Source organism: Bos javanicus, chromosome 4 (assembly GCF_032452875.1).
Source record: "Bos javanicus breed banteng chromosome 4, ARS-OSU_banteng_1.0, whole genome shotgun sequence".
NCBI classification, from domain to species: Eukaryota; Metazoa; Chordata; class Mammalia; order Artiodactyla; family Bovidae; genus Bos; species Bos javanicus.
In genome coordinates, this window is record NC_083871.1 from 49,171,439 (window position 1) to 49,198,677 (window position 27,239).

At 39.4% G+C, this 27,239-nt stretch overlaps 1 protein-coding gene across 6 annotated transcripts in view; it reads left to right on the top strand.

Moving 5' to 3' along the window:
* The window catches only part of BCAP29 (B cell receptor associated protein 29), a 52,411-nt gene extending 29,903 nt beyond the window's left edge, over nucleotides 1-22,508 (top strand). For 3 of the 6 annotated variants that reach the window (XM_061413987.1, XM_061413989.1, XM_061413988.1), the window contains exons 7-8: nucleotides 12,970-13,070; nucleotides 21,759-22,508. In XM_061413987.1, the coding sequence (XP_061269971.1) occupies nucleotides 12,970-13,070; nucleotides 21,759-21,791 (134 nt within the window). In that variant the 3' untranslated portion in view covers nucleotides 21,792-22,508. Of the gene's footprint in view, nucleotides 1-12,969; nucleotides 13,071-16,997; nucleotides 20,215-21,758 lie in introns of those variants that run through there. The other 3 variants (XM_061413984.1, XM_061413986.1, XM_061413985.1) reach the window with 1 other exon arrangement.
* The last annotated feature ends 4,731 nt before the right edge of the window (nucleotides 22,509-27,239 follow it).

Consider the following 27,239-nt stretch of genomic DNA (forward strand, 5'->3'; position numbering starts at 1 on the left):
TAGTTTACTCAACTCTGTTCCTGGATAAAGGCTTCCATTTCACCATGGCTTACCTTAAAAAGAAATAACATTCTAGCATTTCCTTTTACAGACCAGTTTCTCTACCCTTAGCATGTTTGAGTTTTAAAAAAAAAAAATCATCATCCTCTAAAGCCAGTAATACACAAGTCATAACTAACATGGGGACCAGAGAGTAAAAATAGTTGAAGTGCTTTACAAGAGAAATTGAAGATCAAGATAAGAGAAAATTATAGAAAAATTAATACTCTGTATATCAGTAACCTTGTGTTTCTGCCTCTTGAGTCTTAAACAAGAATAAGACAGATTTAAAACTGTGGGGTTTCTAGTTTCTTGCAAAGGAACTATTTGAGCCATCTATCTAGCTAAAAATAAATTCTCGAAGTCCAAACTAAGCATATCTTACAGTTGCAAATTCTTGTGGGTGTAAACTCAGCTATCTTTAACTTGCACTTATATCAAAGCCGCCATCTTATTTTTAATTTTGCAGTGCTTTTTAAAAAATTGGTAGGTTTAGTCGTATTATGTTTTTTGCTTTATAACCTTTTAACAAATGTTTTTATGCTTCTTATCTGGAAATTTCTGCTTCTTTAATATCTCCTTCTTTTCCTTTGAAGCAAAGTGCATATTTTAAAAAAATAGCATAGATTATTTGATGGATATGGCAATAGACTATATGTTATTAACAATACATCATTTATTTAAATCAAATATATGACCCATCCCTTTAGTCAGCTTTTAACTCTTAGGTTGGTTTTTTAATTTTTAAATAAAGGGTGTATTGCCATTTACTGTATATTATCTCTACATGCAGTTAGTATTATTATCAAACCAGAAGAAGGAGACTTTCTTGCTGTGGACTATTTCCTAGAACAAATATGTCATAGTGATATATTCTCCCACTTGGTTCCCTGTCACATTCCCATTCAGTTGTAATGTTTTCCATTTTGTGAGCTTATCTATTTCCAGGCCCTTTTCATGTAAAATAAACTCTATAATTGTTATACAGTGACCAGTAGCTCCAGGGAAAATAGTAACTGAAGACAGAAACTCAAGGATGACTTTCATAGCATTGACAATGTGTGCTGTGCTTAGTTGCTCATTCATGTTCGACTCTTTGTGGCCCCATGGACTCTGGCTCACCAGGCTCCTCTGTCCATGGGGATTCTCCGAGCAAGAATACTAGAATGGTGCCCTCCTCCAGGGGATTTTCCCAATCCAGGGATCAAACCCAGGTCTCCCACAATGCAGGCAGATTCTTTACCATCTGAGCCACCAGGGAAGCCCCAAAATACTGGAGTGAGTAGCCTATCCCTTCTCCAGGGGAACTTCCTGACCCAGGAATCAAAGTGAGGTCCCCTGCATTGCAGGTGGATTCTTTACCAGCTTAACTACCCAGGAAGCCAGCAAGCATAAGTGATACTACCTGAAGAAAAGCTTTCATTAGCTCTACAAAGGGGCATTACAGCAAGAGAAAATATTCTTTTCCCTGGAGAGCTTATAGCCTTGATGAATGGATCCAACATATATACATGAAGTGACTACAAATTATTCCTTCCTCTGTGTAACATATGAGTTAGTTTACAAAAAAAAAAAAACTAGAATAGAGAATGCTAGCTGCATACCAAATAATGGAATGTTCAGATGATTAAAATATAATCAAGCATAATTCTCTGAATATGTTGATAGACATATTGATTGAATCAGTTTGTTTCAGGTTTATGTGTAATTGCCGAGTACAGTACAGAAATTAAACTGGACAACTCTAAAGACACTTTCGAAATGGATGGAAAGCATTCAGCCAAGAAAATGACCTGAAAAAGGAAGAAAACCTTTCCTTCCTAAAGCGAAATCTCGTTGCAGCATCCTGTATCTATATAGTATTTGTTCTTTCTATAAGCAAAATAGATAAATGGGGAACTTCTTAGGCAGTTTCTTAAAATTTCAAGTGTAATTTGAGTCCTCTCCTCTCATGTTCTGATACTTTATTTTATAGTTCTTTTGAATAAATTGATAATCTAAGAGAATCTGATAAGACTTAAAAGTGTGTTTTAGTATAGGGATCAGCAAACTGGCCCATGGGTCAACTCCAGCTTGCTGCCTTGATTTTTAGAAATTAAATTTTATTGGAACAAAGCCCTGCTCATTCATTTACATGTTTTCTGGGCTGTGGAGTTAAGCAAACTAGGCAGACGCTGCATGGCCTAGAAAGCTAAAAATGTTTGCAATCTGGCCCTTACTGACTCCTGTTAAAGGTCTTTAAATAAAGAATACCTTTTTTAGTATAAATGAGATGCTATTGAAGAGATTGATTTCTGCCTTAATATTATTATAAAATTTGCTGTACACCTAAGTACTTGTTAAATGAATGTTGATTAGATAATTTAAGGAATTATGTATGCTTATATATAGTAAAACTAGTTCTTTTTTTATAGTCAGAGTCAATCGATTCCTTCAGTTCTGCATACATGATGATTTGTAAATTAGAGATTTTGCGTGTTGCTTCTGCTTTCACATGAAATTTGCTTTATAAAACATACTCTCGAGGCAGTATATATAAGCTATACCTACACAGTGCTTTGGAGAAGGCAATGGCACCCCATTCCAGTACTCTTGCCTGGAAAATCCCATGGACGGAGGAGCCTGGTAGGCTGCAGTCCATGCTAAGGGTCAGACATAACTGAGCAACTTCACTTTCACTTTTCACTTTCATGCACTGGAGAAGGAAATGGCAACCCACTCCAGTGTTCTTCCCTGGAAAATCCCGGGGACGGGGGAGCCTGGTGGGCTGCCGTCTATGGGGTCGCACAGACTCGGACACAACTTAAGTGACTTGGCAGCAGCACACAGTGCTTTGCCTAAAACGTACACCCTGATTTTCAAGTGCAAAACCAGCATATTTATATAATTTGTAATTATTCTTTGCTAAGCAACAGAGATAAAATTTTCTTAAATATATTACTTAGCAACCTAACTTAAGATTCATGAAAGAAGTCTTTATGCATTTATTGTTTCTTTTGCCAACAGCATAACATAGGTCTGATTTTACTTATTATAAAACCTGCTCATTGGTTCCTTGGTCCAGAGTCCCAGTAATCGTTATAAGTATCATCATGCCTTACATTCATGTCTTTTCTAAAACCCAAAAGCACTTCACCCACAAACCTCATTCATGTTCATAGTCCCCCAGAGGATAGTGGCAGGCACCGCATACCTAACAATAGGTAGAAAAATAGCTAACGATACCTAACACACACAAAATCATTCATTTCCCCTCTCTGCATATGAAAAATAGAGCTATTTTGGGTTTTATTCATTAATGTTTACTCTTTAGTATAATTATTTTTGCCCCTTTGTTTCCATTCCAAAAAATATCTTACTCCTTCTCGTGCAAAGCAAGCAGTCTTCTAAAGCATGTCACTCTTGTTAGTTTGGCATCTTCACTTTGCCACTAGAGTGTCAACACCATCAATTTGATTTGGCATCTTCAGTGTTTAAAACTCTGTATTAGTTCCTGTTGCCTTTATAATAGCACTTCAGGAAGGCACACGTGGTCTTCTGTGATCTGCCCCCAGCATTATCTGCAGTTTTGCCAGTCCCACCCTTGTCCAGTCTTAATTTTAGGGAGACCTGGCGTGCTGCAGTTCATGGGGTCGCAAAGGTTGGACGCGACTGAGCGACTGAACTGAACTGAACTGAACTGAACTCTATTAAGTATGGGAGCATGTAGTTGTCCTAACAGTGGTGTTTCATCATTTTTCTCCTTTGACCCTTCGGACTGCAGGTCTGTCTGCCTCTACTGCCCTCATCCTTCAGCTTCCCTGTCACCACCTCTAAGAAGCCTCCCTGAAACTCCCTCCTTTCAAGCTGGGTTGAATGGCCTCCTTCTGGACCTCCATAGTTCTGTGTGGATATGTATTTAGTAGTGTACTCTGTAGAAATTATTTTTCATTTTTTATGTTTCTTACTAGATTGTAAGTGCTGGGAAGGCAGCTGCTGCTGCTGCTGCTAAGTCACTTCAGTCGTGTCCGACTCTGTGTGACCCCATAGGTGGCAGCCCACAAGGCTCCGCTGTCCCTGGGATTCTCCAGGCAAGAACACTGGAGTGGGTTGCCATTTCCTTCTCCAATGCATGAAAATGAAAAGTGAAAGTGAAGTGTCTCAGTTGTGTCCGACTCTTAGCAACCCCATGGACTGAAGCCTGCCGGGTTCCTCCGTCCATGGGATTTTCCAAGCAAGAGTACTGGAGTGCGGTGCCATTGCCTTCTCTGGGAAGGCAGGGCCACATCTAAATCAACTTTTTGTCCCTAGCACACACACAGTATTCCAGGCCTGGTAGCTAACAGATACTAACAAATCTCACCCCCAAATACTGATGCTCTCTCTTCCCTCCTTATCCAATTTATTTATTTATTTTTTTCCCTTATCCAATTTAGATTTCAAGGTTCATCATAATTAGGCTCTTGCAAACTACTTACCTCCTTTTTCCTCCAATCTCCCCTCCCCCCACCACCCCCATCATCTATTTCCCTTGTGTCTCTCAAGGTCTGAGCCTTGGTGATAGGCTACTTATCCATCTACTTTGTACCTGCACACAAGCATCTCAAGATGGCTGAAAGAACTAACTTTTTGTTTTAAATATACAGTCACTGCATTCAGATGGTCCCTAAACACCGTTACAGTGCTATTGCACTTCTCTAAATTCTTCACTTTTTCACTCTCCAGAACTGTTTTAGATCTTTTCATCTCACTTCTAAATCCATCCTACTTCATTGAACTCAGAATTAAAAAAAAGTCATCTTCTTACCACCAAAACTACCATCCTTCCCCAACTGGACTCAAACTCTGAATGTTGTTGGGTTACAAGTTTTAGTCCCTCTTCTACTGCTGTGACTCTCAACCCAGTTATCCTTCTCAAGGGCTCTTGTTTTCTGCAATTACTTCCTCACTTCCTATCACCCTACAGGCATCCTCTGACACCTCCTATCCCAAAAGATAAAAGTAAAAACCTCTTTTGTCTCATATTCCTTCACTTACTGCCCCATTTCTCTGTTCTGCTTCACGGCAGACTTTTTTTTTCCTTTTAACTTTTTATTCAGACATGATAAATTCAAATCACAGAAGAGACACAGAAATACTACCAAGAAAAGCCCTGTAGCCCTCCCTCAGTTACCCAAATGATAACATCTTACATTGGCCCTCTCCTTTTCTCTCTCTTCATATTTTCCTTATTATTTTTACAGTTTCCAAGTGGTGATTTTCTAATTTCCTTATTCCTTCTCTGTTTATTAAATGCCATTCTGTTGTTAAAGGAGGAGCTTTTTCATTTTTCCCACAGTTATTTATTGATTTGCCTATTTAATATATTCAGTAGATTTTATTTTGTAGTTCAGATTGTCTCAGATTTGGCCAATGGGAGTCTTTTCAAGCTGGATTCCCTATCATTTTGTCATGCCCCCATTCTGTAAGCATTTCCATTCTGGTATAACTTTGGTATTCCAAGGTTATCTTGTACTTTTCCTCCTCCATCCTTTGAACAACCATTTCATTAGTGAGCCTTAAAGTGAAGAGTGGTATGTAGAAAGTAAGATCTGGACCCTCAGTGTGCTACTGGGGTGTTATTGCTATTTATAGCCTAAGATTAAGAAGTAGGGGGTTATACCCTATCTCCTTGAGGACAGAGTATCTGAATAAATGATTGATGCTCTTCTGCGGGGCACTGTTGTGGGGTTTTTAGGCATAGGAGTGAGCAGTCTCTTTGACATCACTGTGGACAGTGAACTAGAGTAGCCAAGAAACAAGGTGAGGAATCCATTTCAGTAGAGATGAAGAGAGTGGTAATAGTGACTGATTAAAGTGGATAGAATGGATTTATTTATATTTATTTATATCAGAAAAACTCATGGATATCCACTTTGTACTTCAGATTATAATTTAATACTACTTGTTTTGTTGTTCAGGTCATTTTTTTCAGCTTTAGTCATTGGGAACTCCTTCAGTTGACTCCTGTATCTCCTTGATGTATCCTCCTCATCATGGATTTTTTTTTTTTTGCTTTATCTTTTTCTTAAGTACATCATTCTAACTCTACAAGATACTCCAGGCTTGTATATATCTTGTATATATCTTGCCCCATTACTAAAATAAGTATTTTCTGGTTTTGTTTTTTTCTTAACTCAATTCTGTGATAGTATTTGCTTTTGGTTTTTAATTCTAAATTAGCATGAGATATTTGTAACAATTATATTTTTATCAAAATATCATGAGTGGTCCTTTTGCTTTGTGAATTTCCAGCTAGCCTGAATTTTTTTTCATTAAAGATATAATTGGGTTTAGTTGAAACCAGGATTCCTATCAAGTGATTAAAATGGTCCTCCATTGTTTACCTGACATTTATTGTATTTTCAAAACTGAACTGATTCCACACAAGTGGATTTTTCACATGCTTAAAGCTTAGACTTTTCATTTGTCTGCTCTTTAATTCCTTCAAGGAACATATTTTAAATACCCAACAAATGCTAGGCACAGTGCTGGGTGCTCAGAATAGAAAGATAAGACACACCTTCATTTTTTTTTCTTTTAGTTTTTAAAAACATGTTTGGCTACCCTGGTCTTTGTTGCTGCACTCGGGCTTTCTCTAGTTGTGGCAAGCAGGGCTGCTCTCTTGTTGTGGAACGTGGTCTCTAGGGTGCAGGGGTTCAGTAGTGGCACATGAGCTCAGTAGTTGCAGCGCACAGGCTTATTAGTTGCTCTGTGGCATGTGGAATCTTCCTGGGGCCAGGGATCGAAGCCATATACCCTACATTGGCAGGCAGATTCTTAACCACTGGACCACCAGGGAAGTCCAGCTTTGTTTCTTGAGTAGTCAGCAGTCTGCTGGGGACATAGTTTGTTGTTGTTGTTGAGTTGCTAAGTCGTGTCCAACTCTTTGCAACTCCATGAACTGTAGCCCGCCAGGCTCCTCAGTTTATGGGATTCTCCAGGCAAGAATACTGGAATGGGTTGTCATTTCCTTCTCCAGGGGGTTCTTCCTGACCCAGGGATCAAACCCACATCTCCAGCATTGCAGGCAGATTCTTTACCACTGAGCCACCAGGGAAGCCCAGGGATATAGTTACATTTCAGCGTAAGTGATAAAATTAAGCTCAAGGTGAAATAGAAACCAACAGAAGAGATCAAGAATAATTTCTTGACATTTTAAAGGATAAATATTAATTAGCCAGATGAAGTAGGAGAGAATGAGTCAGGCAAGGAGGTTAAAGGAGATGAGCAAGGATGTTTTAAGAAAATGAGCAGCATGTAACTGAAAGAGTAGTACTTTCTGAAATACTACAAGGAACTCACTGTGACTGGACTGTAAAATAAGATGGAGGCGGTGATACAAGTTGAAAAGTAGGTCTCAGATCCATCATAAAGGGTCTCGTGAGCCATGTTTACATGTTACATCTGAGGGGCACTGTTGTGGGGTTTTTAGGCATAGGAGCGAGCAGTCTCTTTGACATCACTGTGGACAATGAACTAGAGTAGCCAAGAAACAAGGTGAGGAATCCATTTCAGTAGAGAAAAAGAGAGTGGTAATAGTGACTGAGCGAAGTGGATAGAATGGAGAGAGATAAAGAAAGTAGAACCAACACACCTTATCAACATATGGGTGTGCGGTTAAAAGAAAGTAGGTAATGTTTGAAGTAAAAAATAAAACAGACCTTACCTACATGTACCTGACAAGATAGTCACATACAAAAACAAGCATAATATAATTAAAACCACAACTTACATCCCTTACTTAACAGATGTTTGTGTGTCCTTTCCAAGAATTTTGAAATTATTACTGTAGATTAATGGTCCAGTGATGATCCCTGTAAAGGAACAGTACATATAAGGATTAAGTATACTGAATAGTCTGGTATGTCACTCTCGAGTTCTCAAAAATAGAACCAAGTGGACTGAAAAAAAATCAAAAGCAGATGTATGAACACTTTTCAAATTAGTTTTCCTCTAGTGCAGTCCTTCGGAGAAGGCAATGGCACCCCACTCCAGTACTTTTGCCTAGAAAATCCCATGGACGGAGGAGCCTGGTGGGCTGCAGTCCAGGGGGTCGCTAGAGTCGGACACACTAAGCGACTTCACTTTCACTTTTCACTTTCATGCATTGGAGAAGGAAATGGCAACCCACTCCAGTGTTCTTGCCTGGAGAATCGCAGGGATGGGGAGCCTGGTGGGCTGCCGTCTGTAGGGTCACACAGAGTCGGACACGACTGAAGCGACTTAGCAGCAGCACTAGCAGTATACCTCGTATACCACAGCCAACTTGAGCTCCCTTGCCAATGGGTCTAAAAATGTTTTTTTATGTTCCTGGCAGAGTTTAGTTGATACTGTCTGTTATCTCAGATATAAATCATAATGATACATTTACACAGCGCATCGGTCTCACCAACTTCCCACTGTGCAAATAGCTCAATAAATGTAAGTTTGGCATTTGGAAAACCACAGATGTTTTTGGCCTGCTTACATGTCGTTTTACACAAACATTTTGGCTTACTACATGTCACTAATATTAATTAGAGTTTTCTTTATATTAATGATTTGTGCCTCTAAAAGTTCCCAGTGAGCATAACTGAACCTGTCCAGTAATCTCATGAAATATCTCAATATTTCCATACCACTACTGGAAAGTGATAGCTCAGTTTGGCAGATGGGAAAATTGAAATAGTGACTTAGATGTATCACCTCAAGCCTCCTTGTCTGATGTCTTCCTTATATATGCTGTTTCCAAAATAACATGGTTTGAAATAAAACAAGAAGCATATTCAAATGTCAGATAACAACTTTATGTAATTGCTTAGTCATAAAGGCAGTTCCAGAAGGAGGTAGAAGACAACCAAAACAGAATATTGTAGTTTTTATAAAATGAGAGGTAAAGAAAGGACTGGGAAACAGTCCAGAAGACTCTTAGACAGTAACAGCCTCTCCTAATTGGAGTAAATCAGTAAGCTAGTAATCATTAGGTTTAGTAATATCCACTGAAATACAAAATAAAATAAGAAACACAGTTCATGCCTTGACTTGATAAGTGCTAGAAAAACAGGATTTGCCTGCAGTTGTTTTGTTATATCTTTGTACTTTCTTCATAATCAGAAGAAACTTCTGGATAGGCTGTACACATGGTTTCTAGCTTTTCTGACAGATTCATAGGGTCACCTGATTCATTCTTTGTCCTAACAATTCATAAGAAAATAGTATCTTTTAATAAGAAAGTTGTAATAGTATTTTTTAATGAGTTGATATATGATTTATTAAATCTCCTAATTAATTTATTCATGTCAGAAATTTAAATATAAGTCATTTTTAACATTAAGAACTGTTCAAACAAGCTCCTGATCAACATTTTTAAAACCACTATTACAGACTACTCAGATATTACTAAGTTGTAGAATCTTCTTTGCTTTTTATATACCCAAGTCAAGACTCTTAAACATTTTTAGTAAGGAAGGTCCTGAAGATGACACCATGCTCTGTTTTTTCGAGTATCTTCTGCTGCTGCTGCTGCTGCTGCTGCTAAGTCGCTTCAGTTGTGTCCGACTCTTAGCGACCCCATGGACGGCAGCCCACCAGGCTCCTCCGTCCCTGGGATTCTCCAGGCAAGAACACTGGAGTGGGTTGCTATTTCCTTCTCCAGTGCATGAAAGTGAAAAGTGAAAGTGAAGTCGATCAGTTGTGTCTGACTCTTAGCGACCCCATGGACTGCAGTCCACCAGGCTCCTCCATCCCTGGGATTCTCCAGGCAAGAACACTGGAGTGGGTTGCTATTTCCTTCTCCAGTGCATGAAAGTGAAAAGTGAAAGTGAAATCACTCAGTTGCGTCCAACTCTTAGCCATCCCACGGACTGCAGCCCACCAGGCGCCTCCGTCCATGGGATTTTCCAGGCAAGAGCACTGGAGTGGGCTGCCATTGCCTTCTCCACGAGTGTCTTCTAGGAAATGCCTTATGCCCAAGTTGAAAACTAACGCATTATGTTTATGTTGTGGCTATGGGTCCTTACGAAATCTAACTACCAGAAATCTCTCTTCCACATCCAACCCATGCCTTTCTTTACTAAGTGACACATTAAAGTTGTCAAATTCAGTTTTTAATACCTAATTTAGATTTATGGATCTATAGAAGTAATGTGAGGAAATTATAAAGCTATGCTGTCTAATATCACCAGCCATTAGTTATGTATGGCTACTTAAATCAGAATTTAATTTAAATTTAATTTAAAACCCAGTTCTTCTGTTGCGCTGGCCATATTTAAAGTGTTGCGCAGGGAACTCAGCCCAGTGCTCTGTGATGACCTAGAGAAGTAGGATGGAGGGAGTAAGAGAGAGGCTCACGAGGGAAGGAGTATACGTATACATATAACCAATTCATACAATGTTGTACAGCAGAAAGTAACACAATATTGTGAAGCAATTGTATTCCAATTACAAAAATTTTTTAAATAAAGTGCTCGACAGCCATATAAAGCTAGTGGCTTCCATATTGGACAGCACAGATGTAGAACAATGCAGAGTTTAATTAGACAAAATAGTCAAGAAAGTATTGATACAAAAGGTACTTCAGTTGATAGTGACTTACACATTTATATATAAAAATGCCCATATGATGGCTTCTCAGGAGGGAAGACAATCAAACTGTTTATAAAGAGAACCTAAAATTTAATTTCATTTTGCAAAAAAAGTGACTTAAGTTTTATAAATCCCACTTTCTTTCCTCAAATCCTACCCTCAAAGATTTACAAATGTAGAACTTCTGAAGCCTGCATGTGCAGAATTGTATGTAGAGCTAGTTCAGGATTCCCAGAATTTCTCCAGTCCATCTTACACAACTCTTCCCTTCTGCACATTTGCTCACTGGCTTCTACACAAAGTGTTGACTTGGCATGTTGAAGTAATGTCTTTAAACACCACTTATATACCCCATATTTTTCTACTTTGTATAAGAATGTGATCATTCTTAAGGAAATAGAGTCGCCCATCTCTTAGTAAAAATGATAAAATATTTTTCCCACCCTCAAGTTTTTTCAAAAGCAGACCCTTCTGATAAGTTGTATTCAGTAATGCTTGAGTCCAGGCTGAACCTGGGAAAGGTTAGGGTAAATCTGGAACATCTTGTGCCAGAAACTGTTGGGGGCATAGTCAAAGGACATAAATGCCAGCCTGAAAGGGGTTCCCCCTGGCCAGACCTGGGGGAAATGAAGTATATTCATGAGTTATAAATCATTTTTAAAAATAGGAATCTATTTTTAGTTCATACTGATGGTGGATGGATGGATATGAAAGAAAGGAAGACTGTTCTTTATACTACAGTGCTGACTGATAAATTTGGATTGAATGGTGATGTTGGAAAATCACTATTTTGCAATCATCATAACAAAGATTGATTTTGGGAAAGAATGATCTGTAGATGCTGAATATAAGCTTGACATTTTGACAAGAAACAGGATGTTTTGTTGTTCAGTCACTCAGTCATGTCCCAACCCCATGGACTGCAGCACACCAGGCTTCCCTGTCCTTCACTATCTTCTGGAGTTCTCAAACTTGTTTCCATTGAGTCTATGATGCCATCCAACCATTTCATCCTCTGTCGCCCCCTTCTTCTGCCCTCAATCTTTCTCAGCATCAGAGTCTTGCAGTGAGTCGGCTCTTTGCGTCAGTTGGCCAGAGTATTAGAGCTTCAGCATCAGTCCTTCCAATGAATATTCAGGGTTGATTTCCTTTAGGATTGACTAGTTTGATCTCCTTGCTGTCCAGGGGACTCTCAAGAGTCTTCTCCAGCACCACAGTTCAAAAGCATCAATTTTTCAGCACTCAGTCTTCTTTATGGTCCAACTCTCACATCCATACATGACTGTTGGAAAAACCATAGCTTTGACTATACAGACCTTTATCAGGAAAGTGATGTCTCTGCTTTTTAATACACTGTCTAAGTTTGTCACAGCTTTTCTTCCAAGGAGCAAGCACTTTTTAATTTCATGGCTGCATTCACCGACTGGAGTGATTTTGGAGCCCACGAAAATAAAGTTTGTCACTGTTTCCATTTTTTTCCCCGTCTATTTGTCATGAAGTGATGGGACCAGATGCCATGATCTTAGTTTTTTGAATGTTGAGTTTTAAGCCAGCTTTTTCACTCCTCTTTCACCTCCATCAAGAGGCTCTTATGTTCCTCTTCGCTTTCTGCCATAAGGTGGTGTCATTACATAGTCTTAAGTGTCTCACCACTTCTTAGTTACAGGAGGAAAATAACTATAAAAATGGAAAAAACAGAGGCAGATGGGCCTCTGGATGTTATAACCTTGAGATACATTCAGCATCAACATACATTCAACATTATGTCATATTTGCATGTAAGAGGGAGATATAATCTGAATTTAATCAGAGAACATCAGGCAAAATCAAAATGGAAAACATTCTATTAAAAAGAGGGGGCTGTGTTCTTAAAAATATCAGTGTCATTGAAGAGTAGGGAGAAGAAGGCAAGGGGGAAAGCTAATGAATTATCCCAGATTAGTGGAAATTAAAGAGATATGACATCTTAATGCTAATCTTCAATATAGGACTAGATATCTGGACTAGAACTGAAAAAAATGATAAAAAGGACGTAAGTGGTTCAGTTGCGAAGATTGGAAATGGATGGTAGATCAGATAAAAAGTATTATATTGATGTTAAATTTCCTAAATTTGGTAACTATACTATGAATATCTTTGTTCTTAGGAAATACACAGTGATCTCCTAAGGGGAAAGGGGCATGAAGTCTGTAATTTGATCTCAGATGGTTCAAGAAAATAATTGTGCTTGTACAGAGAGAATACAATATCAAATAAAGGCTACAAAGGAGTTCTCTTTGCAACTTTCCCATAAATTTGAAATAATTTCAAATTCAAGATTTTTTAATTCTATTCAATGTTCTCTAGCCCTTTCTAAGGCACAAAATGACGTGATGATAATGAAGATGCAATCAGAGAGACTTTCAAAAGAGTACGACCGGCTCCTGAGAGAACACTCAGAACTTCAGGTGGGTGACATCCACTTTATGAGCCTCAGCTTTTAAAAAATAATTACTTAAGTAAATTATTTGGGCTGTTCACCTTCCCAAGTCAAGGTGTTCTTAATTCTGACTTTGCTAAATGATTAAGCCAATTTTTACTTGGAGGCTTAAGAGTGGGACATCAATATGCAAGATAATCATGACATAAAGATTTACAGCATGCTAACTAACAGTTGCGGTGATGTTTTAAGCAAAAGAATTGAGCAACATTGAAAAAAAGGCTGGTCCTGAAATAATTTAGTTTTGACATTTGGAATGTTTGCCATATGCATGTCAAAATACAACCAAAAATCGAAGACCTACATCACACTACTCTTCTGTCCTGCTGTTTTAAACATCTTAAGACAAACCCAAAAGCATTCAAATATATGTTTTTCCTCCAGAGTTGAGTTGAAAGATGGAAATAGAGAAAACCATTTTGTCATTGAAGTTACAAAGTTGGGGCCATGATTTTCTTTCTCTTCCCCTTCAGTTCAGCAAGAGCCAGTTCCCTACATTCACCCATGGAATGGGCTTGTCTTCCTTCCCTCTTGGGCTGCCAGGTCATAACCTGAATTGATTTGCCAGCCCACTGGGAAGACCCACCCATTCCAGAGGCAATCCTGGCTTTCCTAGTTCCTCCCAAAATGGACTGTCTCTGCTCTTCTGCTTTCAGGTTGGGCTTTTCCTTAGAATTTGGTAGTGTTTGTGGCCTTCAATCGATGCTTTTTAGCAATTACAGCTTTACAGTTATTTCACTGTACAAGAAACCTTAGTCCCAAGACTCATTTCCCTGCTTGTCAGTGGTCATTGTATCTTCAAGGCCTAGCAACGTGCCTGGTACAAGACAAGCAAGCACTCTACTCATAGGCCTTGGAGTCGGACAACTGGAATAACTTAACTCTCATGCTAGCTTTGTGATCCCAAGCAGTTTATGTCACGCTTCTGGGGCTCACTTCTCTTCATCTGTAGAATCAGAACAATAATAGCACCTGGCTCACCAGCTTCTTGGGAGGATTAAAGAAAATGTGTAGGCCACTTAGCATTGTACCTGGCCAGCAAACACCCAAGGAATGAGAGCTTTTACCATAATTAGCACCATTATTGAAATTTTACTGAAATAATGAATTACTCTTTTCCAGGCATTCTGGCCTTGATTAGAGCCAGTTAAGAGAAGGTCCAAAGCACATTGGCAATCTGTTATTCCCAGCCAAGTTGCATGTTTAACTAACCTACTTTGACAATAGGACAACCAGAAACAGATAGATACCTTATGTGCTCCAGACCCAGGACACCCAAAGCTCAGTTCACAGGGTCTGGAGAAACCAGTTAGATTTTCAGCAAGACCACCCTTTACCCATCTCTAAAACAGAGGTCCTGAAATTGTTGGCTTCATCATGGCCTAATGAGATGAGAATTATTCCTTTGCATCCTTCAAGATCCTCCATGGAAAGTGGAGAAACACTTTAGAAGCCTCTCGCCTAGAAAAAGAACTTTTTCACCTTCCCATGTGTGAGGTCAGAGTATAGGCAATAAGGATGAGTACCTTACACCAGTGGATTCTGCCTAGGTGTCAGAAACACTTAGATCCCTAGATGGAGAAGCAGCAGGAAGACTCCATTGCTGAATTTCCCACTGTGGCGGCAGCCAATGATTGTCTTAATCCCTAAAAAGTATATGTTACTAAGAGACACTCAATGCAAAAAAGCTTTCCCCCAAAATTTCAGATTACAGCTTATACGTTCTTGATAAAAGTGTTCACAAAGCTTTTATGAGAAATCCCCTCCCAAGAAAGTGACTGTTAAATCTGTGTCTTTGAAAAAATGACCTCATCCCAAATGTGCCAAGTACCAGGCTGAGAGTTGGGCATTAATGCACTTAGGCCTTACATCCAGGTTTTGCTGAGAGTTGGGTGTTAATGCATTTAGGCCTTATATCCAGGTTTTTTAAATGTTTAATAGATAGTACTTACTAAGGATGTGCCCTGGACCGAGCACTTAGTTGGTGGCTTCATATATGTTATCCTTGTACTTTCTGTCTTAGCTTGTCAATTAAAATATATATTATGTAAATAAGGAAAATGAGACCCGTAGATGTTAAATAATGTACCCAAAGGCACTAACTGAAAAGTGATAGCATTCACAACTGGATTCAAAGTCAAGAAATCATCATCATTAACTGTTAGGCTCTTTCACCTGCTGGTCATTGGACTATCAGTTCTGGAATCTGTTCTCTGGCTTCTGGGCAGATTCAGCCAAAGGGAGGCATGGGTAAAAGACTAAAGGCAGGAAAAGGGGAAAGCCAGGAACTTCACCTGCTCTCTCAGCTTTGGGCAGCATCTGCCACAGCAGCCTCATCTCTTTCCACAGTCCCAGTTCCCACTGGGGGCTTCCACCTGGTGTCCCTCATTCCTAGGATCTGTAATACTGTCTCCTCCATTGCCCTTCAACCCAAAGAGTGGTTTTCTCCTGTTGCTAATTGCTAAGTTGCCTTGCCATCCTGTTTCAGTTCTACTCTCTTACCACCTATAAAACCAATTCCCTGTAACAAATATGTATTTGAAGAAAAAAAACTCTTAGCCCCATGGTTAAACAATTCTGTAAACCTCAGGTGAATCATTTAACATTCATGCACCTTGGCTTCTTTAATGCTTAGATGAGGATTTTAATATCTCATGAGCATTAAATCAAATCCTGAGCAAGAAAGCCCTTCAAATATCTTTAAACAAGATAAACTCTCTACAACTGTTCAGTTTAGTTCACTCACGCAGTCATGCCCAGCTCTTGTGACCCTATAGACTGCAACACGTCAGGCTTCCCTGTCCATCACCAACTCCCAGAGCTTACTCAAACTCATGGCCATCACGTGAGTGATGCCATCCAATCTCATCCTATGTCATCCCCTTTTTCTCCCACCTTCAGTCTTTCCCAGCATTAGAGTCTTTTCAAATGAGTTAGTTCTTTGCATCAGGTGGCCAAAGTATTGGAGTTTCAGCTTTAGCATCAGCCCTTCTAATGAATACTCAGGACTGATGTCCTTTAAAATGGACTGGTTGAATCTCCTTGCAGTCCAAGGGACTCTCAAGAGTCTTCTCCAACACCACAGTTCAAAAGCATCAATTCTTCGGCTCTCAGCTTTCTTTATACTCCAGTTCTCACATCCGTACATGACTACTAGAAAAGCCAAAGCTTTGACTAGATGAACCTTTGTCAGCAAAGTAATGTCTCTGCTTTTTAATATGCTGTCTAGGTTGGTCATAGCTTTTCTTCCAAGGAGCAAATGTCTTTTAATTTCATGGCTGAAGTCAGCATCTGCAGTGATCTTGGAGCCCAAAAAAATAAAGTGTGTCATTGTTTCCCCATCTATTTGCCATGAAGTGATGGGACCAGATGCCACGATCTGAGTTTTCTGAATGTTGAGGTTTAAGCCAACTCTTTCACTCTCCTCTTTCACTTTCATCAAGAGGCTCTTAGTTCTTCGCCTTCTGCCACAAGGGTGGTGTCATCTGCGTATCTGAGGTTATTGATGTTTCTCCCAGCAGTCTTGATTACAGCTTGAGCTTCATCCAGTCCAGCATTTCTCATGATGTACTCTGCATAGAAGTTAAATAAGCAGGGTGACAATATACAGCCTTGACGTACTCCTTTCCCAATTTGGAACCAGTCTGTTGTTCCATGTCCAGTTCTAACTGTTGCTTCCTGACCTGCATACAGATTTCTCAAGAGGCAGGTCAGGTGGTCTGGTATTCCCATCTCTTGAAGAATTTTCCACAGTTTGTTGTGATCCATGCAGTCAAAGGCTGTGGCGTAGTCAATAAAGCAGAAGTAGGTGTTTTTCTGGAACTTTTTTGCTTTTTGATGATCCAACGAATGTTAGCAATTTGATCTCTGATTCCTCTGCCTTTTCTAAATCCAGGTTGAACATCTGGAAGTTCACGGTTCACATACTGTTGAAGCCCGGCTTGGAGAATTTTGAGCATTACTTTGCTGGCGTGTGAAATGAGTGCAACTATGCGGTGGTTTGAACATTCTTTGGCATTGCCTTTGTTGGGATTGGAATGGAAACTGACCTTTTCCAGTCCTGTAGCCACTGCTGCATTTTCCAAATTTGCTGGCATATTGAGTGCAGCACTTTCACAGCATCATCTTTCAGGATATGAAATAGCTCAACTGGAATTGCATCACCTCCACTAGCTTTGTTTGTAGTGATGCTTTAAGGCCCACTTGACTTTGTGTTCCATTATGTCTGGCTCTAGGTGGGTGATCACACCATTGTGGTTATCTGGGTCATGAAGATCTTTTTTGTATAGTTCTTCTGTGTATTCTTGCTACCTCTTCTTAATATCTTCTGCTTCTGTTAGGTCAATACCATTTCTGTCCTTTATGGTGCCCATCTTTGCATGACATGTTCCCTTGGTATCTCTAATTTTCTTGAAGAGATCTCTAGTCTTTCCCATTCTATTGTTTTCCTCTGTTTCTTTGCACTGATCACTGAGGAAGATTTTCTTATGTCTCCTTGCTATTCTTTGGAACTCTGCATTCAGATGGGTATATCTTTCCTTTTCTCCTTCACCTTTCACATCTCTTCTTTTCTCAGCTATTTGTAAGGCCGCCTCAGACAACTGTTTTTCATTTCGCATTTCTTTTTCTTGGGGATGGTTTTGATCACAGCCTCTGAGCTATGAACCTCCGTCCATAGTTCTTCAGGAACTGTCTTATCAGATCTAATCCCATGATTCTATTTGTCACTTCTACTAAATAATCATAAGGGATTTGATTGAGGTCATACCTAAATGGTCTAGTGGTTTTCCCTACTTTCTTCAATTTCAGTCTGAATTTGGCAATAAGAAGTTCGTGATCTGAGCCACAGTCAGCTCCCAGTCTTGTTTTTGCTGATTATAGAGCTTCTCCATCTTTGGCTGCAAAGAGTATAATCAATCTGACTTCAGTGTTGACCATCTGGTGATGTCCATGTGTAGAGTCTTCTCTTGTGTTGTTGGAAGAGGGTGTTTGCTATGACCAATGCGTTCTCTTGGCAAAATTCTGTTAGACCTTGACCTGCTTCATTTTGTACTCCAAGGCCAAATTTGCCTGTTACTCCAGTCAGTGAAGTGACTTAGCAGCAGCCAGGTATCTCTTAACTTCCTACTTTTGCATTCCAGTCCCCTATAATGAAAAGGACATCCTTTTTTGGTATTAGTTCTAGAAGGTCTTGTAGGTCTTCATAGAACCGTTCAACTTCAGCTTCTTCAGTATTACTGGTCGGGGCATAGACTTGGATTACTGTGATATTGAATGGTTTGCCTTGGGTGCAAACAGATCATTCTGTCCTTTTTGAGATTGCATCCAAGTACTGCATTTCAGACTCTTTTGTTGACTGTGGTGGCTTTTGGAATGAACAAACTAAAATGGATTGGTTGGGTGAATTTAACTCAGATGACCATTACGTCTACTACTGTAGGAAAGTTATTTCTTAATTGGACACATTTTTTCCCCATTCACCTATACTTAACCCCTCATTATCCAATATGAGAGCCTGAATTCTGAGATTTAGGTGTCATTATATAAGAACCATTTTCTTAAAAGTCACTCTTACACTTTGATATTCACTTTCTGAACCTACTTGAGAAGCAAAAGATTGCTCTAGACCAGCCACAGTAAAAAGCTGTGCCAAATTGTCCTTTATGAATTTTACTTCTGTTGTCAGACCAACCTCAATAATTGAATTACATCATAAAGTTCATTGGGAAACAACTTTTAAGTTTTATATACTTGATTTATTTTTAATAAAATATCTTAAAGGACTGTTAAAATATTAATAATGAGAGAGGGGAAAACTGGTTTCTCTACTGTAAACAAATCCCACTTTACATCTTTTAAATCCCTTTGAATTTCCCCATCCAATCCTCTCCCTGTTATGGTGGTAGTGGTGGTTTAGTCGCTAAGTCGTGACCAGCTCTTGCGATCCCATGGACTGTAGCCTGCCAGGTTCCTCTGTCCATGGGATTTCCCAGGCAAGAATACTGGAATGGGTTGCCATTTCGGATCTGCCCAACCCAGGGATTGAACCCATGTCTCCTGCATTGGAGGTGGATTCTTTACCACTGAGCTATCCCTGTTACAGGCACTAAATTAAAAAAAAAAATAGAAATCAGTCCCTTGGAAATATGTATTAATAGTCTTTGCCATTCCTTGTTTGCCCTGACACTCTTCTGGAAAAGAAAACAGAACATACTCAAGGTCATTGGCAGCACAGAGCTGTCAGCACTAGCCACTTTAAAAATTTCATTTGGCAAATCATCCTTCGCTTAAGGGAATTGTCAGAGTAGCGGCTCCATTAAAGCTGTGTTTTTTTCTAAAGTAAGATACGTGTAAAAACACAAAGGAAACCTTGTTATTCAGATCCCTCCTCTAATGCTGTCTTCTGACTTGTCCTGAGGTTAATGTTGCTGAAGTTGTTTTGAAAGCGTGAATGCTCAGTCCAGAAGAGAGCGTGATGGTTTCCCCGGTGCAGCAGGAACCACACAACTCTGTTGTTTGTGATATTTTTTTCCCAGTGCAGAAAATGATCTCTTATGGTTAATGTCTATCCCATTTTCCTGCAGTTTAAATGCTGTATTATAGTCATCTTATGATCAGGAAAGGGTATAAGCCAGTATAAGCCAGAACTGAGAAGCCAGTTCTGTTGGCTAATATCAGAAGAACAAAAAAAAAGGCCACCCACTTGGGTTTTTCCGTTCCCTTCATTCTTTCTTTGCCAGAACCATTTTGATATTCGTCTTCTGAACCCACTTGAGAAGCTAAAGATTGCTCTAGACCAGCCACAGTAAAAAGCTGTACCAAATTATCCGTCATGAATTTTACTTCTGATGTCAGACCAACTTCAATAATTGAATTACATCATAAAGTTTCTTAGGGGAAACTTAACTTTTCAGTTTTATATACTTTAAATAAAATAAATCATGACATAAAGAACTGTTAAAATATTAAGGAAACAGGTGGAAGAGGGGAAACTGGTTTCTCTATTGTAAACAAATGCCACTTTATATCTTTTAAACCTCTTTGGATTTCCCCATCTGATCCCCTCCCTGTTATAGGCACTAAATAAATATTGGAAAACAGTACCTTCAAAACATGTATTCTTTGCCTTTCCTTGTTTGCCCTGACTATCTTCTAGAAAAAAAAAAGCACAGAGCATATTCAGGTTGACAGCACAGACTTGTCAGCACTAGCCACTTTTAAAGTTGCATTTTGGAAAATCACCCTTCGCTTAAGGGACTCGTCAGGGTAGCAGCTCCATTAAAGCTATGATTTTTGTCAAAAGTGGTAAGATGTATGTGAACACATAAGAGCAATACCTTGTTATTCAGGTGCCTCCTCTAATGCTGTCCTCTGACTCAGTTGCTTTGAGTTAATGTTACTGAAGTTGCCCTGATGAAAGCAAGAATGCTCAGCCCAAAAGAGAGCTTGATAGCTTCTCTGTTGCAGCAATAACCACACAACTCCATTGTTTGTTTTATTTTTTCTCAATAAAATGATCTCTCATGGTTAATTTCTATCCCATTTTCCTCCAGTTTTAAATGATGTATTATAGTTGTCTTATGATCAGCAAAGAGTATAATTTGAGAAGCCAGTTCTATTGGCAAATATCAGAAGAACAACAACAAAAAAAGCCACCCGTATGGATTTTTTTGTTTCTTTCATTCTTTCTTTGCCAAAAATCTTAATTAGGTTTGCAAGAGGGGAATTTTAGAAATTTTGTTTTCCTTGTATAACCTGTGAAATGAAAGCAAAATAGATTAAAGCAAGGGAAAAGATTAACTTAACAAGAGTGTTGTTTCTTTTCCTTTTAAACACTTTTTCAAGTAAAACTACACATTTTGTAGTTTATTAAAATATGAGACTTTGTATTTTCATTTGATTATCCTTGTAATTAATAACTATACATAGAAAAGAGAATGCTTTTATTTTTTAAATTTATTTTAATTGGGGGTTAGTTACTTTACAGTATTGTGGTTTTTGCCATACATTGACATGAATCAGCCATGGGTGTACATGTGTCCCCCATCCTGAACCCCCCTCCCACCTCCCTCCCGATCCCATCCCTCTGGGTTGTCCCAGTGCACCAGCTTTGAGTGCCCTGCTTCATGCACGGAACTTGGACTGGTCATGTATTTCACATATGGTAAAATACATCCAATGCTATTCTTTGAAATCATCCCACCCTCACCTTCTCCCACAGAGTCCAAAAGTCTGTTCTTTACATCTGTGTCTCTTCTGCTGTCTTGCATATAAGGTCATCATTACTATCTTTCTAAATTCTAATACAATTTCTAAATGTAAATATATTTGCATTAATATACTGTATTGGTGTTTTCCCTTCTGACTTACTTCACTCTGTGTAATAGGCTCCAGTTTCATCCACCTCTTTAGAACTGACTCAAATCCATTCTTTTTTATAGCTGAGTAATATTCCTGTGTATATGTACCACAACTTTCCTATCCATTCGTCTGCCGATGGACGTCTAGGTTGCTTCCATGCTATACGACCCAGCAATCCCACTGCTGGGCATACACACCGAGGAAACCAGAACTGAAAGACAATGTTTTTTAAAAGTCCTTGTCATATTTGTGAATCTGTTTCTCTAACTACCTAAGTCATGTTTTTTTCTTACAGGATCGTGCAGGGAAAGACAAGAAATGCCTGTGAACTTTATGAAAGAAGATTGTGAATATACCATGTCAAGAAGAAAAATTTCTTATCATGTTAGCCTCTAGAAAATTTAAAAATTCAGTTCAGAAAAACATACTATAACCAGCCATTATTTTTTTAATGCCACACACATAGACTTATCATAATGGCATTATCACAGTATTGATGATGTTTCAGATATATTGTAAAGCCTGTATTCCAGCTCTTAAATAAAATATAAGCATGTTAAACACTTTATTTAGATACCGATAGTAACACTGGTGTATGGTGGCTGAAAGAGTGAAACATGAAAACAATGACCTTAAGTGCTTTTTTTTTTAAGCCTGATGGTACTAGTTAACTCTTTTAAGACAGCTGTATTGATAATTATATTTTCAGTATTGTGTTTCTGCACCTGTTAAACTATTTTTGTTGACACTTATGTTAATAACACATAATTAGTAGGCATTCTGCTTTTTTAATGTTCATCTGGGAATGGAGTTTACATCTATTTGCATAACTGCCATAGCACTGAACTGAAATAATTTTACAACAATGTGGAATTCTTGAGATAGAAAGTTTATGTATAATGTATCCAAAAAGTAATGTTTCCCATTGCTGTGAGAGTTGCTAATTATACAGACATTACCTCATATATACGTACACTGGGGTCACAATTTCTCTGAGATGTTTCTATATTCTGAAAGCTACATATTAAATACTATTTTCCATTCATGTATTCATTTAGTTTCCTTTAGAAGAGGATGATTGTTATATTAATGTGATTTAGGTCACTCCAGTGTTTAGACTTGAAAGCTGTCTTCCTTGTTTCTTAAAGACCTAGATATAAAAAAAAATGGAAAATAATTACTAGAGTCTTTACTTCCCTGATGTTTGTTTTATCCTTTATTATGATCATTTTAGCACCAACTTCATGCATAATTAGTTTTTTTCATTGTAACGTGGCAAGTACAAAAGAAATGAGCAAGTACATAAGAATTTTATTTCAGATAAAAGGAGTTACTGCTAGAAAACAGACATGTAGGAGACATTTAACAGAGTAAGAAATGGGAATTAGGCCATATGGGCTGACAGAACCATAAATAACAAGGCAAGGGAACGCTGACAGAGGAGAGAACTGAACAAGTAGCAACTTAAAAATATCAAAGTGCCAGCCTACCAGAGTGAGATACAGATTCTGAGTATTTATGATCCTGGCCTGGTCAACAAACCAAGTCTAATGACAGAATCAGATCAGATTAGATCAGTCGCTCAGTCGTGTCCGACTCTTTGCGACCCCATGAATCGCAGCACGCCAGGCCTCCCTGTCCATCACCAACTCCCGGAGTTCACCCAGATTCACGTCCATCGAGTCAGTGATGCCATCCAGCCATCTCATCCTCTGTCGTCCCCTTCTCCTGCCCCCAGTCCCTCCCAGCATCAGAGTCTTTTCCAATGAGCCAACTCTTCCCATGAGGTGGCCAAAGTACTGCAGTTTCAGCTTTAGCATCATTCCTTCCAAAGAACACCCAGGGCTGATCTCCTTCAGAATGGACTGGTTGGATCTCCTTGCAGTCCAAGGGACTCTCAAGAGTCTTCTCCAACACCACAGTTCAAAGGCATCAATTCTTCGGCACTCAGCCTTCCTCACAGTCCAACTCTCACATCCATACATGACCACAGGAAAAACCATAGCTTGACTAGAACAGAAAAATAGAAGTTATACCGCTTTAGAACTGACAGAACCAAATAATAATCCTATTCTCACCACTAATTTAGCCATTGGATTTTGCACAGATAAATCAAACTTGCTAGATTTCCATTTCCTCATCTCTGAAATGGGAATCATAACATTTAGGTTGGGATTAATATATAAACTGAGATAACACAGTAATTCCCAAAAGTTGTGCAGACTGTACAGCAAGGGGAAAGACCCAGTGCTCTTTGAAGGGCATAAGGATTTGAAAGATTCCCAGAAAGCACTTCGTACATTCAAGTAGTCTTAGTCCTCATCTCAATTGTAGAGGTCTGCAAACAGTCCTCAAAAGTGTTTGCAGTTTTCCCAAGTTAACATGAGTAGTTAGATCCAGGGCTAGGATTTGAGTCTAGAATTTAGGTGTCCTGGTTCCCCAGATATTACTCCAGTTTTTAATACACAGATTAGCTATAATTTGCTAAATAAAATACTGCCATATGTACTAACCAAGGTTTGGACCATGGAGTCTGGCTCCCGAGTGTGTCTGTTTTACACCAGGCTGAAGGCCTCTTGAACTCTGCTTGTTAATTCTTTTGACTCTCCTTGTCAGTGAGGGTATTTAGCAAATCCTATTATAAATAAACACAGACCTAGTCAAATTGCATATTAAGTTCCTCCTGTCAGTAATGACTTCCTTATATCTTAGGTTGTATTATAGGTTCAAACAGAAAGGTTACACTTGCCCTTTTCTATCAGTTAAGAGTTTTGTCAGATTCTCTCCCTACTTGCAAATGTACCTTGAACTTCCAGGTTATAGAAAGTCACACTTAAGAAGCTCTAGCTGAGGGACTTCCCTGAGGGTCCAGTGGTTAAGACTCTGTACTTCCAATGCAAAGAGCATGGGTTCGAGCCCTGATTGGGGAACTAGTTCCCACATGCCACTCAGTGTGGCCAAAAAAAGAAAAAAGTTCTAGCTGAGCATCTAGAATTTGGCATTAGTCATCTTCATTGTTTGTCTGACTCTATATTGGGCCCCTGTACTGGTAACTAGATTACTGGGAACTACCGTCTAGAGCCTGGAATTTAACTGCTTTCTATCGTGCTGTCTTGACGCCACCAACCTGCCTGGATCTGTAAATTCCCACGCTGCAGTCCCGGTGGGGCTCTGCCGAGAGCCTTGCCTCAGACCACACAGCTATAGCCTCCTGCATGCACCTGCTCCCGTTATCCTGTGCCACCTCTGTGGCTTGGTCTGGTTCTGCATTCCCATCTGGTTCTTTGCCTTCTCTGTCCCTCCCATCTACATACCACCAGAGCTGAACGGCCATGCCTGGTCCAACCAACGTGTGTTACGCCATGTGTCTGAGGACCCATGATGCAATGTATAAATAACAGGGGCTTTTTATGCCTTGCTCATGTCTAGAATGAGTTATCTGAAGTCCATGAAGCCCTTTTGAATTTCTTTTATTCTTCAGGCTAACCTTCCTAGAGTTCTTGACCCCCACTAATGAGAATTCAATTTGCTTTTTGTTTTAGCATTCCTTAAATCAGTTAACTGGGGCTTCCCAAGTGGCTCAGTGGTAAAGAATCCGCCTGTAATGCAGGAGACGTGGGCAGGAGACATCTTCATGTGCCGGGAAGATCCCCTGGAGAGGGAAATGGCAACCCACCCCCGTATTCTTGCCTGGAAAATCCCATGGACTGGGGAGCCTGGCAGGCTACAGTCCAGGGGGTCACAGAAGAGTCACACACGGCCTGGTGACTAAAAACAATTTACTAAGTGCATTTTATTATTTCATAGTTGAGCTCTGGTGGTATGTAGATGGGAGGGCCCGCCCATCTCTTTCCTACTCGAAGAGTCTCCTCATGCCTGCCATTTACGTTTGGATCATGATTTTAAATTACATCCTCTGCAGTCCAGCTTTTTACATTTAACTTACCCGTTATTAGTCCATCAGCAGCGTGTAGTGTGCCCCAACAATATCTGTGCATTTTACACAGGAAGAATTTACAAGGGAAGTCGACTTCTGGTCTCTCCTTTTTTATCTTTACTGTGACTTTCACCACAAGGAGGACGAAGCACACAGACACAAGAGCGTTCAGTTACCCCTTGTGTACATACACACACACATACAACATAAGAACTTGACTTCTGATTGTGACAAAATTAGGAAAGACTAAAGTTCCTACAGGCTTTTTGTTTTTTGTGGTCACAGGTGTTCTAAATTTGAACAAAGAACATATTTGAAGTTTTGGCTTTGCTCCCTAAGCCAGGTGCCTTCCTGGTCCACCAGGTTTCTTCATACTGTATTATCACTCCAGAAACCTTTGTTCCTCCTGAAGCAACACCCATGATAAAGAATTTCATTCTCATTCTCAGTGCACTGATGACTTCCTGCCACATCTCAGCCAAGGGCTTCCTGAAATAACACTCTACAAGGATTTACTTCCTGAAAGCTTTTTTTTTTTCAAGTTTTTTTTTTCCCCTTGAAACAAAACTGACACACAACATAGAAAACAGAAAAAAATACAGTTCAGTTAATGCTCTTACATACAAATATTTATATATATATACAAATATTTACAAAAATGAAATCATACCATACATGTTTTGTGACCTGTTTTGTGACCTGCTTTTATTCCTCCACATCAATACATGTTTTTCTACAGCAAGACCTCCAATAGGGTGTATAAAGATCACCCATCACCTGATGGGTCAGGGTTTCTTCAAGTTACATACAGTCGTACCTGTATGCCCCATTCACTACTAACTACACCATTGAGAATTACCCACCCAAGCAACAGGACTGTGCCATAATGAGGACAGAAAAAGGAGATGAAAGCCACTGTCCTGCGACAAAGAGCATGTGATTCATCCCCTGTTGTGGGACATTTAATGAGGAATTTTATAGGCAGAAAATGCTCTATGAGCAGACAAGCATAATTATTATATGCATAAATCAAATCCCACTTTGACTCCTAGTTTCTTCATTTTTAAAGTGAAAGACTACCTCACCACCTGGGGTGGCTCAGCGTAAGAACCTGCCTGCGATGCAGGAGACCACCTCCAATCCAGGAGACACCGGCTCTATTCCTGGATTGGGGAAAGGTTCTGGAGAAGGAAATGGCAACTCATTCCAGTATTCTTTCCTGGGAAATCCCATGGACAGAGGAGCCTGGTGGGCTACAGTCCATGGAGTCACAAAGAGTCAGACAGGACTGAGCAACTAAACCACCACCAAGACTCTACCTCAGGGACTTAGAGGATTAAATGAAGTAAAACAACTTTTTCTGGAAGAAAGTGACTCTGAATATTATACAAAAACTGGTACCCAATGGAAAATTGCCTTTGTGAAGAAGAAGAGAGAAGGAAGGAAGAGAGAAAGGAAAGAAAGACACGGGGAAAAGAGGAAGAAAAGGGAGAGGGAGAGAGAGAATGGGAGGGAAGGAAAGAGAGAATGGGAAGGAAGGAGAGAAAGGAAGGGAGAAAAAGATAATCTGAAAGGAGAATTTATGCTTTAAAAGTGGACCCCCTAGTTCTACACAATGAAAATGCACCATAAGGCAGTTGCCAAGAACTTTTTCCTGACAACTCTGGGTTGTCATTCTGACAGCTCTTCTCCTGCCCTAGGCAAAGCCCAGCCTCTGATTTGCATAGAAATGCAATAAATGTTTATTTGAATTTAATTATATTTCTAATGTATCAGATTCTCTTCAGATAATTCTTCTCATCCCCTGTCTTTAGAGTATATCCTATTTGAAGATTACAA